General features: G+C 37.3%; 1 protein-coding gene across 2 annotated transcripts in view; it reads left to right on the top strand.

Moving 5' to 3' along the window:
- The first annotated feature begins 4048 nt into the window (after nt 1–4048).
- The window catches only part of PIK3C3 (phosphatidylinositol 3-kinase, catalytic subunit type 3), a 164807-nt gene continuing 149952 nt past the window's right edge, over nt 4049–18903 (top strand). For both annotated transcript variants that reach the window (XM_010846456.1, XM_010846457.1), the window contains exons 1-3: nt 4049–4213; nt 7189–7377; nt 12822–12965. In XM_010846456.1, coding sequence (XP_010844758.1) covers nt 4146–4213; nt 7189–7377; nt 12822–12965 — 401 coding nt within the window. In that variant the 5' untranslated portion in view covers nt 4049–4145. The remainder of the gene's footprint in view (nt 4214–7188; nt 7378–12821; nt 12966–18903) is intronic.

The following is an 18903-nucleotide window of genomic DNA, read 5'->3' as shown; positions in this document are numbered from 1 at the left end:
GAAGCATGTTCCTTGGGAGGGATCTGATTGTGCTTTCTGGGGGAAATATGACCCCATTTTTCTCTTACAACTGCAATTTTTGACAATAATATTATTCAACTATCAGCATTTTTTTTTCTCATGACACTTAAAGGAGCTTCTTTAATTACAGAGTAGGAGGAGCACACACACAAAGTATACTTTTATTATTTTTCAGAAAATGCATTCTTTTGATCTGTTCTATTTTGTAGCTGATAGAACTTACTTTTTTCAATGGAACCACCCACTTTGTAGGTTCCTACACCAAGATCACTAGGAGACAGTCTCAAGTTCACCTTTTGTAACACTGTCACTTGACAAATGACTATAGGTCTTGGCTTATGATGTAGGATTTTTCAAGTTTCCTGATAATGTAGTCTGTTCTATCATGCGATTAGGTTCTAAAATCCCTAGTTACTAGAAAACTTGTAAAGGCAATTTTTAATCGGAGAAAAAGCAGTTTTGAGATTATTTTAATCTCACAATATCACAGTTATTTTATCTTGATGGAAGGCTAATAATAGATGGTAAATATTTTAAGCTATGAGTAAATTTTTTTATTACAAGCTAAAGAGAATGAAGTGGGTGACAGAAACTGACAAATATAAACCTGATAATCACTACATAAGTCCTGGGCAACTTGAGGAAACAGATTATTATCAACAAACTTCTCAACCAACATTAAAGTTTGTATTTGGAATAAACGTTAAATTGAAAAAAAAAAGGCAAAGGAAACAAAATAAAAACTGCAAATACAAAGATGAGTTAATTAAATTAAAATTGGATATGAGACCAAATATTCAATGAAGTAGCCTACCACATAAAGAAAACATTTATGCAAAAAAATATTTTCCTACAGACACACAGTAGTCTGTAAAACTGAGAATTTTTGCAATGCAAGAAATATGTTCTATAACTTTCAGTGTCCTATATTGAGTTCTAAAAGATCACATGGGAAAGAAGGCATCACTTCTTTCCTTTTAGAAAAAGATACCCAAGGCTTTCATTTCCCATGGTCTTGCTAACTGGAGTCTGATACTCACATCTATTAACCACATCTTCTCAATCTACGGTTGGTCCAGGAAAGACATTGCCAGTTTTGATTTCTGTGACTTTTCCAATGCTTCTGTGACCTACCATTATCTTCCTCACTTGCAGATTAGTTTTCCTTGTTGCATTATCGTCTTTGACAATTACAGTACAGTCTTCTAAGATTCTCACATAATACATTTTTAATATTATTGTAAACATTTTTTCTTGATTATTACCTTTAAAACATTAACATAAGTCTATCCAGGACCCTATGAATGAATATCTTACAACTAAGTATTGATATTTCATTTTTATGCCTTTATCTGTGGTGTGTCTGTAACTGTATTGGAACTTTAAATGTTATGAGCTAATGAGAAAAGAACAGATAGACTTAAGACAAAAAAAAGTACTTTTGGGGTCAAATGAAGGCCAGATACTCTCATGGTACTTAGACTAATAGAGTTCATAGTTATTTGAATAGAAAAAGAGGCAAGAAAATGGAATTGCCATAAAAGGGCAGTATCAGTTCAGTTCAGTTCATTTCGGTTGCTCAGTAGTGTCCAACTCTTTGTGACCCCCTGGACTGCAGCATATCAGCCCTCCCTGTTCATCACCAACTCCAAGAGTTTACTCAAACTCATGTCCATTGAGTCCGTGATGCCATCCAACCATCTCATCCTCTGTTGTCCCCTTCTCCTCCTACCCTCAATCTTTCCCAGCATCAGGGTCTTTTCAAATGAGTCAGTTCTTTGCATTAGGTGGCCAAAGGATTGGAGTTTCAGCTTCAGCATCAGTCCTGCCAGTGAATATTCAGGACTGATTTCCTTTAGGATGGACTGGTTGGATCTCCTTGCAGTCCAAGGGTCTCTCAAGAGTCTTCTCCAACACCACAGTTCAAAAGCATCAGTTCTTCGGTGCTCAGCTTTCTTTATAGTCCAACTCTCACATCCATATGTGACTACCGGAAGAACCACAGCCTTGACTAGATGGACCTTTGTTGGCAAAGTAGTGTCTCTGCTTTTTAATATAGAGGTCTTGAATTTCAAAGAACCAGTTCTGTAAGAGTAGTCAATTCCATATTCCTGCTGTAGGCAATAGGGTTTCAGCAAAAAGGCTATGTACTGCATTAAGGTTGTTAATTTGAAGTTTTTATATCTAATTTGTAAACTTGCTTTTTAAAATTTTATAAGAAATATATTGGTGTATATATGAAGTTTACACAGGTTTATACATTAAATAATATTGTAATAAAAGCAATTTAAGTCAGCAGAAAATTTAGTTCTTTACAAATTGTCAATATTTTATTCAAGTTTGAGCAATCTATTTCACCTTATACCTGACACCCACAGCTGGAATTATCCCATAGACAGGGGACTTGTAACTGTTTGTTTTACCGTTGGGAGCTCTGTTGATCAGAAAGTTCAAGTTTCATTACTTAAAATTACATTTCCTGTCAGTTCCAACCATTGGTAGTAGTTATGTTAATACTTAGGAACAAGTCAAGTCTGCTTTTTGTTGGAACTGTACCTTATAAGAGACTAATTTATGTTTTTCCCTACTGTTGCTTCCACAAATGTTTTTAAAAACTTAACTTTGGACAAAACATTGTACATTAGTCATTTTTTGGCTTTCCAAGTTAAATGGCTACAAGCCTTGCAATCTTTCCTTGAAAACTTTTTCTTCTCTCCTCAATTATAATAACTTACACTCTTGCATTGTCTCTTTTACAATATAACACCTAAAAATAAACACGTAGAGATTTTTAGTCAATATCACTAACAATGAAGAAGTGAAGTGAAGTCACTCAGTCCTGTCCGACCCTTTGCTACCCCATGGACTGTAGCCTACCAGGCTCCTCCGTCCCTGGGATTCTCCAGGCAGGAATACTGGAGTGGGTTGTCATTTCCTTCTCCAGGAGATCTTCCCAACCCAGGGATCGAAACCGGGTCTCCCGTATTGCAGGCAGACGCTTTACCATCTGAGCCATAAGGGAAGCTCACCACTAACAATAATGAATAGCAATTATTACAGTCAACAATATATTAGGCATCAAGTGCTTACTCAGTCATTTCTCACTCTTCCAGACCCCATGGACTGTAGCCTACGAGGGTCCTCTGTCCATGGAATTTCCCAGGCAAGAATACTGGAGTGGGTTGCCATTTCCTTCTCCAGGGGATCTTCTCAAACCAGGGATCCAACTGGGTCTCCTGCATCGCAGGCGGATTCTTTAGCGTAATCTGACCAACCAGAGAAGTCTATTAGGCACCAAGGGACACACTGCTCTTGCCAAGAGCTTTGGTTCTAGTTGGAAGTGATTACAGTTCCATTACAGTTTTATATACTAAAAATTACAGTTTTATATACTAAAAATAAACATTGTAGGAGTTTAGAGATCAGAATTCTGAGTCCTAGACTTGTTATTGGATGTTTCTAGGTTCCATAGGTCTTCAAGCGTACATTGGGTCTGAGAACATCCAGCGGTAAACAAGCACACAAACACTCTAATCAAAATAGCGTAAAGCCAGATTTCCTTGATCTTTGCTTAGTTCTTTCTCCACTCTTTAGAACAGAAAGAGGAAATCTTTGCTTGAGAGAGCAAATATGTGATTAAGCTACAGGTTTTGGAACGGCCACTGAAATTTACACTTGGTAAATCTCTAATCCTTGTGCTTATTCCTTGGTTGACCTCCAGGCAATGAAAGTTGTTACACTTCTTTTTGAGTTGAATTTCCTTTTGGTCTGACTTCAGAATAGATCCGAATCAAAAGACAGTTTCTTACTTTCTTAAAACAAAAAAATCGAAAACAAAACCGCGGGAATACCGGAAGTCTGGAATGTAACCGAGTACACTGCGTTTCCGGAATCCTGCTTGCACTCAAGCAAGATGGCTGCTCCCTTTGCACATGCGCAGGAGGACGCATGGGCGGGGCGTGCAGTTCCGCCGCAAACGGTCGCGCTCCGGCCAGGGATTGGCGGCGCCAGGGCCGAGAGGCGGAACCGGAAGCGCCTGTGTTGTGCTGTTCTGCGAGTTCAGCCCCAGCCTCTTCCCAGCGCCGTGCTCTCGGCCTTAGGTGTACCTGTTACTTGGTGGTCCCATGGGGGAAGCGGAGAAGTTTCACTATGTCTACAGCTGTGACCTGGACATCAACGTGCAGCTTAAAATGTGAGAGAGTCCGGGGACGGGGATGGGGATTGCCGAGGCTCAGGCCGGGCGGCAAGGGCCTGCGGGTTGGGGAGAGAAGATGGTTCTTAGCTTGGGGGTCGGCCTGGCCACGGCCGAGAGGGTTGCAGCCGGGAAAGCGGAGGTGGACTGGAGGTCGGAGAGGGGCCGTGCGGGAAGGCCGAGGGCGCGATCTCGTGAGAAAGACAGCGGTAGGAGTAAGTCCGTAAATTCCGGAGGGTTTGTTTTCCAGAAAGCGTTTGCTATTCACAGCAACCTTTTGTGGGATTATTACTGTCTCATGTTACAGAGAAATCAAGTCTTGGTTAAATCGTCGTCCTGCCGTTATAACTGGAAGATATTACTTTAAAACGGGACTGGAAGGTGGAATGGAGACTGAAGAAATTACGGAGGGGCAGATAAAGTAGCTGAGAATTGGATATAGTACTAAAAACATGAGAGGTGAGAGAGGCTTAGATTGAATCTTAGGAACAGTCAGTTATTATTGTTCAGCTACTGAAGCTGGAAGTCAGTCAAAGGTGAGGAGGGTTCCGGTTGTAAAGGGACCAGAATATATGAGAAGAGATCTTCGCAGGAAAGTCTTGAGGCATACAGTTGAAGTCCAGGACATGACGTCTTGAGACCACACTAATGGAACCGAGATGAAGAACAGCTAGGACCAAGTTGGAAATTATGTCCATTAGCAGTCTCTTAGATACATTTTCACGTGTGAAAACGATCATAAAGTATCACAAGTTATTTATCTAACATCATTCACCATATTTTAGTCAGTATTTAACAAATGTACTTTGGGCAAAGGGCTGCACACTTATATTTTCTCAGTTGTTAGATGCTCCCTTGAATGATTGTTTCTGAGAGTTACTTCAGACTCTGATAAGTCCTTTACTTTTGATTTTGTGGTGGCAGTAAGAATAATATATCAACAACCAAACTGCACCTTTGTAATGCTTGACACACCCATTTAAAGTAGTTTTTACAGATAGATGCTTATATAGGACCTGTGTTGCCATCATCTGGTAAAGGACTTTCCTTCAGTCCCATTCGTCTCAGTGTTTCTTGGGTATATGAATGCATTTTTTATTTGTTTGAAACTTTTGGACATTAAAAGGAAAAATGAAAATATTTTAAAAAAACTGGCAGACCTCGCCTTGCCTCGCCCGGGTTCGGATCGCGAGTCCGCGCCGCAGCGGGCACCGCGGTCCGTAAAAAAAAAAAAACAAAAAAAAACTGGTCCTTTATTAACAGATGCATTGAGTATTTTGAAGAAAATTTAGTCCTAACCACCTTTTATTTTCTGAGACTGATTTTGGAGACTACAGGAAGTATCAATTTAGGATCATAAAATCAAAGAGTAGTAAATTTAAAAATTTTGTTTTCCCCAGGTCTTTTCATCTCTTTCTATCATTTTAATAATTTTCACTTTGATGTCCCGTTTCTCAGTGCCATAGTTGAATATCGAACTGCCCACAAGACATGGTCATTTTGGGTGTTCCAAAACACATTAGAAGTAACTTGTTCACAACGGAGCACATCATTAGTCTGCCCTTTTAATGTTAATCTTCTCTCACTCTATTTTGGTGACTGTTAGCATTATTCACTGAATTGGTTAAGATAAAATGAGTCTTAAGGAGTCATACAGACACCCGTCTCTCACCTCTGTTTCATCATTCACAAGTTGCCTTGAATCTACCTGCTCAGTATCTTTGATCCATGTCCCCTAGAAAGCCCACTGCCCTAGTCTTAATCTGTCTTTTTCCTTTTAATTTTGATAAAAAGTCTTCCAACTGATCTTGCTTTCAATCCCATCTCTCCATTACATTCTTACACTCCTGCCAAAGTATCATAAACACAAATGTGATCATAGTACTCACTTCAAATTGTTCAATGAACAGATTTTTGAATGTTCATTTTGTTGCAGACACTGCACTGAATGTGGTGGCTACTTTTTTAGCTTCATTGTCCGCCTCCCCTTGATTCTCGTCTCTAGCTTCTTCTCCACATGAGCTTTATGCTTTAGCTGTACCAACTTGTAGTTCCTCGGACACACAGTCTTACCTTTTTGCCATATATGGTGTCCTTTAATTCTGGGATGACTTCCTGCCTGTAGCTCTTCATCTCCTGTGTATTGTTCAAGCTCATTTCAGGCAGCCCCTGCCTCCAAGGTGTTCCTGAGACTTTTTGATGTATTTTTCTGTAATCGGAAAAATACTGGCTTTGGCCTCCTGTGTTCTGGTTTTTATTGTCTGCTTTGTTACTTGTTTTGTGGTCCTCAATAATGAATTCTATCTCTGAGTCTCTGCTTCATGATTTATAAAATGGTAAGATGGTGGGAAGTAAGTAGGAAAGTCTCTATAAAATGCCTGGCACAGTATATGATGTATCTTAATTTCCAAGCAATGTTCCTATCTCTTTTATAATCTTACGCATATTTTTTATGACTTAAAACACTGTATTTCTTAATTTAAAAAATGGACTAGATAATACATCTACATAGTAAAAAAAAATAAATAAATTGAAAGTATAAAAAAGTATGCAGTTAACAGTAAGTTTTCTCCCCAGAGCAAGGATGTAATATTTTCTTGTAACACTGTATTGTTTATCTTGTCTTTCATCACTGGGCCTTTATGCTGAGTACAATAAATGTTGTTGAAAGAATATGGGAATAAGTGGTCAACTTGAAATTAAAAAAAATTAGTGCTTGGAGAGCTGGTGACATCTCAAAGATAGATCTAACAGTTGATGACAGGGTTTAAAATTAAGAAGCCTGAAATAGAGAAGTATGTTGATGAAAATAGGACATGGTATGCTAGGATTTTAAGAGACCTTTAGACTTTAGTTTTATCTATAGGAAAATGTTGAGGTAGCATAAGTTTACTAGGGCATAACCATTAAGTCTTCTTAGTATTTGTTAGGTTTGTTTTAAAAAAATGTGTCTAAATGTTACTTTATGCTTTCAGAGGAAGTTTGGAAGGGAAGAGAGAACAAAAGAGTTACAAAGCCGTTCTAGAAGACCCGATGTTGAAGTTTTCAGGACTGTATCAAGAAACATGTTCAGACCTCTATGTTACTTGCCAAGTTTTTGCAGAAGGGAAGCCTTTGGCTTTGCCAGTAAGAACCTCCTACAAGGCGTTTAGTACAAGATGGAAGTAAGTTGTTTTCTTGCATATGGTGGGTTCCTAACTATTCTCCAATTTTTTTTTTTATGGATATTTAAAGTATTATTTGGAAGGGATACCAAAGGAATTAAAATTATTTAGTACCTATAACCGTAGATCAAGTAGGAACCTACTCAGATAAAGTTGTTATACATAGCAGTATTATAACTAATTGAGGTGGAAGTGAGTTTATGTTTGTATTGAGTACATTGAAATATTTTTGTATGAATAAGAACTTGACTGATTCACAGAATGACCCAAGCCAAAAACACATGTCTACATTTGTTCCCATTCTGTTCCCTTGAACACAGAAATACTACTGGATAGTCAGATGTTTCAACTGATACTTGAAATTCAGATCTTTAGAGAGAGAGAGAGAGATGTATTGTCATCTGGATCAGATGTTTATCTTAAATAACTTTATTTTTTAAAGTTCTTGGTTTATTAATCATGATATATTAGCAGGCCATTGTTGGTATTGAAGGTAAATATAGTGAATATGAAGTTCTGTTTTTCTTGTAGGTCCTTAATAAAACCTCTTGACATTTCTTTTTTGATAGAATGATGGTGTAGTTTTAATGTTTGACCCATGAGTCTTATTCAGTACCTTGGTAGGCTTGGTACAGGATAAGCAGGTTGTGTGCCTCTCTAGGAAGGAATTTATACCTTTAGTATTCATGGAGGACAGGGGATGGCCACATGGACTCTCAAGCTGTGCTGTTGAGGGTGCAGCCCTCTCCCCACTTCTTTTTTTTAACCAAATGTGGCCTGGCAGACTGGGAAAAATTTTCTAAAGAGTTCAGAAATTAAGCTCTGATGATCTGTCTGCATGGAAACTAACTATTTTCATGATGTGTTTTTTTTTTTTTTTGGTATTTTTTGTGGCTGCACGCACGCACACACATACACACACGCACGCACAAATATGTGAATGCATTTGTACTTGTTATTCTGGAAAATTTCAGACCTGTAGAAGTAGAGAATAATGTAATGAACTTCCAGCGCCCTGTCTCCTAGCTTCGTTAATTATTACCTCAAGGCCACTGTTTTTATTTCACTGTTATTTTGAAGCAAATTCCATTATTGTATCATCTCAAATATTTCTGTGTGTCTCTAATATAGCTACAGTACCATTATTGCACCTAAAGCAATCCACCCAAACTCCTAAATTGTATCAGAGGTTCTTAAATTGGAATCACGAAATCTACAAAACTTTGAAATTCTATGCAGAGTGTTTTGTGTCTTATGTGTTTTTACAGGGACAGCTCAAAGCTTTTATTAGACTTTTTGAGGTGGCTTGTGACCCCAAAAAGACTTAAAACCAGAAATTTGGGTCTATAAAGTCAACATTTATGGTGAATTCCACTTTTTTGAGGAAAATTGTATGATGGTTCTGTACCATGCCTCGGCAATAAAAATATTAGAGCAAAAGCAAATTCCCAGTTATAAGGAAGTTAGCATCTTTCTCCTCTTCCTTCCATTTACCAACTCCTCTGTGCATTGTTTATGTATTATGCATTTTCAAGGATTTAAAAACTTTCATATTTTCTCTTTCACATTGGAGATTTTTAATTTATATTTTTTAAATTGTGAGGCTAAGAAGGTACTCTAAAATACCTAGAATGGCTTTTTTTATTATTATTATTAAAAGGCTTAAAATAGTTGTGAAGAAAATAGATTTAGAAAATACCTCATTTTGGGTAGTGAGGCTTTTGTTTTCTTTTAAATATACATATACTTTGGGCTTAGGGGAAGCACTTGCAGATTTTGTGCATCCTGCTCTTTAGTATTTAACAGTTGAATTTTTTTACCAATTCATCAGTACAAAAACTGTACTTCTAAAATAAATAAAGGCAAACTTTATACAGCCATTGTTTTCTATAAGCACTTACTTAAAAGAAGAATTACGTATTCTGTGGGGAAAATAAATTATATTATGAAAGAATCTCTTGCTATCTTAATTTTTGCATTTCCTTAGTTGAGAAAGTAATTTTGGGTAGGATGAAATTCTAAGTTGTCTAAATCTGATTTCAGAGTTTTCTAATAGTGAGTCATACGAGTTCAAATAATGAAGAATTCATTCAAAATTGATGAAGTCTCGTCTATCGTATTCTATTCTGTCTTGTCCAATAATAAAAGAGCCCATAGTGAGGGAACCTGTACTTCCTTTACACTTAGGGTAAAATCATCAATTTTAGGCATGAAATGCTGCAAATGTTTATGTTACATATATATGAAATATATGAATATTATTTTGCATTGCCAGTGGTTTAAACTTTTTAAAAAATTTATATTCTGTTTTGTCATGTGGAAGATTTGAAATGGTTTTATATACAGACCTACAATTTTAAAATTAGAAAGTTAGGATTTTGGAGTGTATTAATCAGACTAGAGAATTAGTACAGTGATGTATGGGAGTGGGGTTAATGATAGGACATTAGATCATCCAGAATAGGGCTTTGAATATGGGAACATTTGCAAGTTGCCAGATGAATTTAGGCCTAATTAGAGTTGGGACGTCCCCCTGGTGGCTCAGATGAGAAAGGATCTGCCTGCAGTGCATAAGACCTGAGTTTGATCCCTGGGTGGGGAAGATCCCCTGGAGAAGGAAATGACAACCCACTCCAGTATTCTTGCCTGGAAGATTCCATGGACAGAGCAGCCTGGCAGGCTACAGTCCATGGAGTCTCAAGAGTCGGACCTGACTTAGTGACTAAATCACCACAACCAGAGCTGGGGCAGGAGGAAGGGATGATGCCTGGGAAGGGAGAGAACAAAATTTTGAATACACAGCTCCTTAATGTCTCACCAAATCTTTCCATAATTTCTGGACTATCTTGAGCAGTTTTCAAACTATTTTTTAGCTGCAGATTCATTCTTTAAAAGAAATCTTCTGTAGAAGCTCAGTATGCAAAACAGGTTAAAGTGTTTTTGCTTTAATTTAAAGAGGTGTGAGGACCTGGAGTTGGATGGATCAAGGTTTGAGGCAAATGATTACTTGCTCTTAAGTGTTATTTCCTGGGCTTCCCTTGTGGCTCAGCTGGTAAGAATCTGCTTGCCATGTGGGAGACCTGCTGTTCGATCCCTGGGTAGGAAAGATCCCCTGGAGAAGGGAAAGGCTATACATTCCAGTATTCTGGCCTGGAGAATTCCATGGACTGTATATAAGCCCATGGGGTTGCAAAGAGTTTGACTTGACTGAGCAACTTTATCTATTTTCTCCTAGTCAAAGGACAGAACATAGAGGTGAGTATTTTTACAGCTCATTTTTGGATAGTGTCACTGACTTTTCTTTTTAACTTTAGCCTGTGTAAACTAATCTCTGTGGTTTGTTCGTTGGCATAAGGTAACACTGCTTATAATTTACCTTTTCAGTCTGGCCCATCATGTGAATAGTAAATAAATAAATTCATTTACTTTTTTAAGCTTATCTGTAGTGAAGAAAGGCTTTTTAAAGCATGTGTTTTATTTTTTTAAGAACTTTGTAGAAGAAAAAGATTTAAGGTCGTTTAGCGTTTCCTTTAAATTAGTAGCCATCTCTAATTTTTCTATAATATAGTGGATGTAAATGTTTTATTCTTTAAATTTATGAAAATTCTGTTTAGATTCTTAATGATGCGGGTGTATCTGACCTAAACTCCGATATGCCCTTTGAGAATAATTTTGAATAAACAGAAGAACCAATTCTGTGTGTCTGCTGGATATTACTTTGTGTGTTTGCATGGTTTTCTTTGGGGATTTTAAAAGTCATCTCTTGTTTAAGGGAGTGGGAATGATCAGATAAATCAAGTATTAAGTTTGAATGCAGAAGAAAATTTGCAGAGGTGAATAGAGAATGAAAAAAAAAAAATGGAAGAGCTGTGCTGTCATTACTGTTAGTAAGAACAAACATTCCTTAGTGAAAGCATATGTACAAATATGCTTTGAAAGCATTAAAAAACAATAGTTAAACATTATTGATATTAATAAATAACGTGAGTGAAAGAAAAATCTCACCTAAAAAATTGTCATATGTTTGTCCAGAGCAGTCTAGTAACTTCTTCATGTTACAAAGTTACTGGATAGTCTCCTTTGACCTCTTTGAATTTTTGGTGGTTTCTTCTGCTTTACTGAGATACTGCTGTATATTATAGGACTGTATATAGCATATTTTGAGTATAACATGAATAATTCTAATTTCTTTCTTTTCTTGATAAAAAGTTGTTCTGGAGATACTTACATTAAAAAAAAACATGGTTTGGTTGAAAACAAGTTTGGTTCTAACAGGTTTAAGTGTTTTCCCAGGTGTTTATTTGTTGTTGTTTTTGTCACTAAGTTATGTCCAACTCTTTGCAACCCCGTGGACTATAGCTGGCAGACTCCTCTGTCTGTGGGATTCCCCAGGCAAGAATATTGGAGTGGATTACCATTTCCTTCTCCAGGAGATCTGCCTGACCTAGGGATCAAACCCATGTCTCCTGCTTAACGGTGGATTCTTTACCACTGAGTCACCAGGGAACTGTTATTATAGCCTTGTGTCTTAGTCATATTGTCTCTTCCTCCTTTTTTTAAAATCGAAGTGTGATTGATATTCAGCAAAGTGATTCTATCATACATACACATATGTATATATCTGTATTATTTTTTAATCCTTTTCCATTATAGTTTAGTATGAGATATTGATTATAGTACTCAGTGCTATATAGTAAATTTTTGATGTCTGAGTTTCTTGATTAAAGGACTTAGCAGCATTATTTTTCATGAATTTTGTCTTACAAAAATTTTTTCACGTGTTCTGTAGGCATACCTTGAAGATACTGCAGGTTTGAGTTTAGATCACCACCATAAAGCAAATATTGTAATTTTTTTGGTTTTTCAGTGCATATAAAAATGGCCTTTATACTATCCTATTTGTCTCTTTGGTATGCAATAACATTGTGTCTAAAAACACAATATATGTGCCTTAATTAAAAATGACTTTATTGCTAAAACCTTCCTATGATCTGAGCCTTCGGTGAGTCATAGTAGTAACATCAAAGATCACAACAGATCACCATAAAAACAATAATGAAAAAGTTTGCAATATTGCAAGAATTAACCAAAATACGACACAGAAACACAAAATGAGCAAATGCTGTTGTTGGAAAAATGGTGCCCATGACTTGCTGGATGCAGGGTTGTCATAAACCTCAACTTGTAAAATATGCAGAATCTGCAAAGTCCAGTAAAGTGAAGTGAAGTAAAATACAGATTTTTCTGTATTTGAAGTTGAACTTGCCTAGAGCAAAATTGAGGTAAGTGCCATGTTAATTTTTGTACTACTAACTAATCTTTGGTACATTTTCTTTGAATCAAATTTCTTGTATGATTTGTTAATTTAGAAGAAAGTTATACACGTATGTCTGTGTTGATTTTCTGTCCTTAGCTTTATGTTTTTGTTTACCTTATTTTCATAGCTGGAATGAATGGCTAAAACTGCCTGTGAAATACCCTGACCTGCCCAGGAATGCCCAGGTGGCCCTGACAATATGGGATGTGTATGGACCAGGAAAAGCAGTGCCTGTGGGAGGGACAACAGTTTCACTGTTTGGAAAATACGGGTAAGCATTTTCTTCTCCTAATGGGAATGCTGTGATTTTTGGTAGGAAATAGTCATTGAAAGCTGGAACCTTATTTTTAGGGGCAGGGGGGAAGACAATTTGGCATATACTGTAACTGCTTTATTATAGGGTTTTTCTACTTTGTCATAATAATGAGAAAGAGAACATTTAACAGGATTAAAAAGCACTAATACACTATTTTGCTATGCTGCTGCTGCTGCTAAGTTGCTTCAGTCGTGTCCAGCTGGGTGCGACCCCATAGACAGCAGTCCATCAAGCTCCCCCGTCCCTGGGATTCTCCAGGCAAGAACACTGGAGTGGGTTGCCATTTCCTTCTCCAATGCATGAAAGTGAAAAGTGAAAGTGACATCGCTCAGTCTGTGCGACTCTTAGCGACCCCATGGACTGCAGCCTACCAGGCTCCTCCATCCATGGGATTCTCCAGGCAAGGGTGCTGGAATGGGGTGCCATTGCCTTCTCTAATTTTGCTATAATGGTAATGATTAAGATAGACAAGTTAAATTTGGTTTTAAAAATTTACAGGTAATATTGATAGAGGTTTATTATGGGGGAGAGAAACCAGAACAAAACCAAAAACATGATAGTCCTGAAGGGTGTTATTTCTCTATACCTTTTCTCCTGAACAGAGAGATGACTCTTCATCTTAAGAAAATGGTTGACATTCTGTTCTTTCTATGAATTAGTACCTTGTTAACCTGCAAAGGTGATGATTATTTGTTTTTTGTTTTTTTTTAGTTTTGGTCTTAAGTTTTATTATGACTTTTAAATAGTTTTGAAGTGTTTCAACCCATTGCTCTTTTTATTCTTTATAGTTCTCAAAAAAATTCCCATTTTTGGTCATTAGGAGCCCCTTCAAATTGATCCTATATCTTCGCCAGCAGTTATTGGTAGCTTCTTTACTTTCTGGTAGTCAAACTATTACAGGCTCATTGGGCAATTTTTTGCCCCAGACCTGGAGTCTGAAAGAAGTTCTAGTCTCTTTTGGTATGAAATAATAGAGATCATAATCTAGATATTATCAAACTTCTTAATTTTTGCCTATTTTTACATCATAAAATATGAGCAAAGGTGATCATATTATGATATTTTCATTTACTCTTTGTGTTTATGTTTCTGTGAATTGCTTTTTCATATCCTTTGCCCATTTTTTAAAATTGAAGTATAATTCACACTCCATAAAATTCTTTGCCTTTTTTTAAGTTGTCATTTTTCTTCTTAATGTGTATGAAGTCTTTGTAGATTAATGAAATTAGCCCTTTGTGCGTTACATGTTACAAATATTGTTTTTCCTGCTTGACATTTTGAATTGTCACATATTTGTTTATTGCTTATTCAGTTGCAATTCATGAATCTTAAGTTATGATACTGAATTTAGCAGCTTTTTATAAGCTGATGGTAGTTAGGAAGGCAGACTGTAGAACTAGATTGTCTGAGTTCAAAACCTGGCTCTTTTGCTTCTTAGATTCTCTGGTAGCTCAGTGGGAAAGAATCCACCTACCAATGCAGGAGACTTGGGTTCGATCCCTGAGTCAGAACATCTTCTGGAGAAGGAAATGGCAACCCACTCCAGTATTCTTGCATGGGAAATCCCGTGGACAGAGGAGTCTCGTGGGCTGCAGTCCATGGGGTCGCAAAAGAGTTGGACATGACTTTGAAACTAAACAACAATACCACCTTAACACTATACATAATTTTGCTTATTATTTGTGTACCCTTGGGCAAGTTATTTAATCTCTCTATGTCTCAATTTCCTTTTCTATAAAATGAAATCATATTAATAGTATTTACCTCACAGAATAGTTTATGATGATAAATTCCTAAAGACAGTAATATGCTTAAGAAGTACTAAGTAAATATTAGCTGTCATTATTTCTGAACTATTCTTGTTAGTTTTGAATACTATTAATTATAAAATGTTTTAATGTTGGAGAGGGATAATCTTCAGTAATAGTCATTTCAGAATTTCTCTGAATATTCTCTGTATTGATACATTTTAATATTTACTTAATTTTGAAAGGAAAACTCATTGTTATTTTGTTGGGAAACTGATTGAATTAATATGTGAATTACAGGGAAAAATTGATAATCTTATAATACTGAATTTCTCTATTCAGAAATAAGGTGTCTCAGAAAAATTTCATCTCAGGAATAAAATTTAGATGTAATTCCATTTAGAATAGCTTGATTCCTTAGTAATGTGTAGGTATCTTAGTTTAATGTACCTATTAAAGAATTATTTATTATTGAAATCCATGCAGAAACAGTACTTTAGACATAGCATGATATATTGTGGCCTCCAGTTTTAAACATAGTTTTTGATAAAATGACATGTTATAGTAGAATGGACATATTACAAAATCAGTATTGTTCCTTTCCCAAAGTGTTTGTTTCTTTTTGTCTCTATGAGGGTGAAATTTGTTTGCCATACAGAAAAAAAGATTTATCACTCTTACTGTAGTTTTACTGGTTAAATGTTCTTAAGAAACAGCCAGATAGACCTCTTGGTTTTTCCTCCTGGCTTCTTCATAAGTGGTTTACTTTCTGAAATATCAGTGGGAGTTTCCCTCATGGTAATGTCTCTTTTAACACACATGCATTTTCATTGACCTTAGGATACTGTTTCAGGAGACAGTCTGACTAGACTGTAGGTGTGAGACAATAGAAATTTCCATGGAAGTACAGTGGAATAACCTGCCTACGGCCAAATAAACTCAGACCGACGAAGTACATGAAATCAGTAATCATTGTGTGTATGTGTGTTTGTAATAACTCATACTAGATCACCTACTATTCCCTCTAGGCTGATGCTGCACCTCAGAAAAAGGAACTCTGAGAAGCTCTATGAAATTAAAATGACTCCTTTTTCTCTGTGTGTCTTGGGGCCTTTCCTTGAAGGGGAATTGGGTTGCAGTGGAGACAAGCCCAGGCATTCTCTCGCTGGATATTGGACTTCTGTGTATCTTTGGATTGTGGAAGAATAGGACATTCAGGATGTTTCAGGTGCTTTAGCAGAGTGCAGACATCTGCTTGTACTGCTGGATCACAGCCGCTTTCTGTGTGGGGTTGCTGACACTCATGGTGAGAAAGTAGCATGAGTCTTCTGGATGACCTCAGGAGGACGCCTGTGCAAAGTTTTTTTCCACGTACCCTTAAGAATCATGTCATGTGCCACCACAGTTCTCATGACTTAGGGAGATGGTGCTTTAGACCTTCACTTCCTCAAATGTTTCTTAAGCAGTGATATAGCACCTACCCCACTCTTGTTCCTGAAATAGGCCTAGTATGGACTTGCTATTTGCTATTATCTGTTTTGTATACCTGAGTCAGTATGAATCAGTACTTCTTGGAAAACAGTGTAAATTAATTGAAAGATGTGTTAGGATATGGCTAGAATAACTAATTGTCCTCATTTTGAAAATCTAGCTTATGAGATTTCTAAGTAGCTAAAGAATGGATTGATCATTAGGTTGAATTGGCAAAGGACCATAGATTTCTCTTGTAGATGATTTTTGCAAATGTGGGTTCTGAAGTCAAGGCAGTTCCTTCTGTAGTGGCTTGGCCCCGGGAGCTGGAACATCAGCAGCAGCTGTTGCTGGGTCCTTTGCTGATGTCTGAGGGTGATCCTGCTGTACTGTTTTCTTCTGCCTTGGGCGGGGGGGGGTGTGTGTGTGTGTGTGTGTGTGTGTGTGTGTGTGTGTTAGTCACTCGGTTGTGTTAGTCACTCAGTTGTGTCCAACTCTTTGCGACCCCATGGACTGTAGTCTGCCAGGCTCCTCTGTCCATGGAATTCTCCAGGCAAGAATACTGGAGTATATATATAGCAACCCAGGGAATACTGGGTTCCTATTCCCTTCTCCATGGATCTTCCCAATGCAGGGATCAAACCTGGGTCTCCTGCATTGCAGGCAGATTTTTTACTGTCTGAGCCACCAGGGAAGCTCCTTACAAAATGCCTTAATTTGGCTTAAAATGCCTTGGTTTGGCTTAATTTCCCAAGTGGACTTAATCCACTGAGCATCTTCTGACTTGTCACCTGGAATTTTTGTGTCTGCTTAGTCACTTCAGTCGTGTCCAACTCTTTGTGACCCTGTGGACCGTGGCCCGCCAGGCTCCTGTGTCCATCTGCAAAGGTGCCATTAGTGTTAAAAGAAAGTAAGGTGTTCACTTGATCATTTGAATCATTTGGCATCACCCCATCCTCCATGTCCTCTATCCTTAAATTTCTTTTCCAGGTCCATCCCAAGGCACCTAAATCATTTAGTAAACTAACATCCTGCCAAATGTTCTGATTTTTTACTTAGTTAAGTTTAGCCAAACTATTCAGTTGAGGGGTAAGGAAAAGGAGAGAAGAAAGGGAAGCCTTTTGCTGTTTCTGAAGGTACATTTAAGGATATTCACTGAAAGTGGAATTATGACCTCACTGTACCCAGTTTCTTGGAGACTAAGAAGGTCTGCTGGATGTTGAATTTCTCTCAGTTGAAAGGGAAAGAAAATAAACTTTATAACTGCTGCTACGTCGCTTCAGTCGTGTCCGACTCTGTGCGACCCCATAGACGGCAGCCCATTAGGCTCCTCTGTCCCTGGGATTCTCCAGGCAAGAATACTTGAGTGGGTTGCCATTTCCTTCTCCAAAAACTTTATAAAGTACTTCTTTAATAGTATAACTTTTTTTTTTTAATCTTTAACATAATAGATAAATATTGAGAGTTTTGATTCTTAACAACCATTTCATACATTTTGTATTGGGCTTATATAGTAAGCTTTTGCAGATATGGCTGCTAGATATTTACCTGTTTATTACCAGGCTTAGAAACTTTTAAAACATTTGGTCCTTAATCTTATACTGCACATGAGCTTATAGCAATCCTTTACAGTTCCCAGTTTAAATGTTTATGGCATCATTACTTACATACATTACATAATATTCAGTGAAAATCCTCTTTATTATCTCAGGAAAATCTGCTAAGAAATTTTCTATTGGTAATACAAAGATAATAATTGTTTAAAAATTTATGTAACCCTTTTACAGTTAAATAGGGCCTCCCTGTTAGCTCAGTAGGTAAAGAATCCGCCTGCAGTTCAGGAGACCCTGGTTCGATTCCTGTGTTGGGAAGATCCGCTGGAGAAGGGACAGGCTACCCACTCCAGTATTCTGGCCTGGAGGATTCCATGGATTGTATAGTTCATGGGGTCGAAAAGAGACGGACATGACTGACTTTCACTTTACTGTTAAATAGGGTTTCCATGGTAGCTCAGACAGTAAAGAATCTGCCTGCAATTCAGGAGATCCCGGTTCAATCCCTGGGTTGGGAGGATCCCCTGGAGAAGAAAATGGCAACTCACTCCAGCACTGTTGCCTAGAAAGTTCCATGGACAGACCATGGGGTTGCAAAGAGTGGGACATGACTAAGCAACTAACACACATACACACACAGGCACATCACACGTACAGTTAAATACAGTGTTTTTAAAGAGAGTAAGAATGTATCAATATATCCAATATGTACCTAGTTAAGAGAATTATTTAATATAGAAGTTTTTGGATTTGCCTGCTCACCTACACACACTTTTAGTCTTAGTCTTTCCATTGCAATTGACAACTTGCCCTTTCAGCTTTGAGGGTATGTTTGAATAGACTTTATAATGTTTGAAAGACCTTATTAACACTTAAGAGAGAACACACTAACAGAAGACTATCTGTGCAGTGCATTTTAAAAAGTTACCCAGAGCTCCTTTATGAGTCTGTTCAACCTCTACTCTGGGTCTTCTTGGTAGCTTGTTTTCTTATGTAAAAAAAAAATTTATCATTTTTATTGCTAGTTGCTTTACACTGCTGTATCAGTCTCTGCTGTATAGCAGAGTAAATCAGCCATGCATATACACATATCCTCTCTTGTTTGTATTTCTTTCCCATATA

Source organism: Bison bison, unplaced genomic scaffold (assembly GCF_000754665.1).
Source record: "Bison bison bison isolate TAMUID 2011002044 unplaced genomic scaffold, Bison_UMD1.0 scf7180017864237, whole genome shotgun sequence".
In the NCBI taxonomy this organism is placed as follows: Eukaryota; Metazoa; Chordata; class Mammalia; order Artiodactyla; family Bovidae; genus Bison; species Bison bison.
This window is presented reverse-complemented; position numbering and strand designations above follow the sequence as displayed.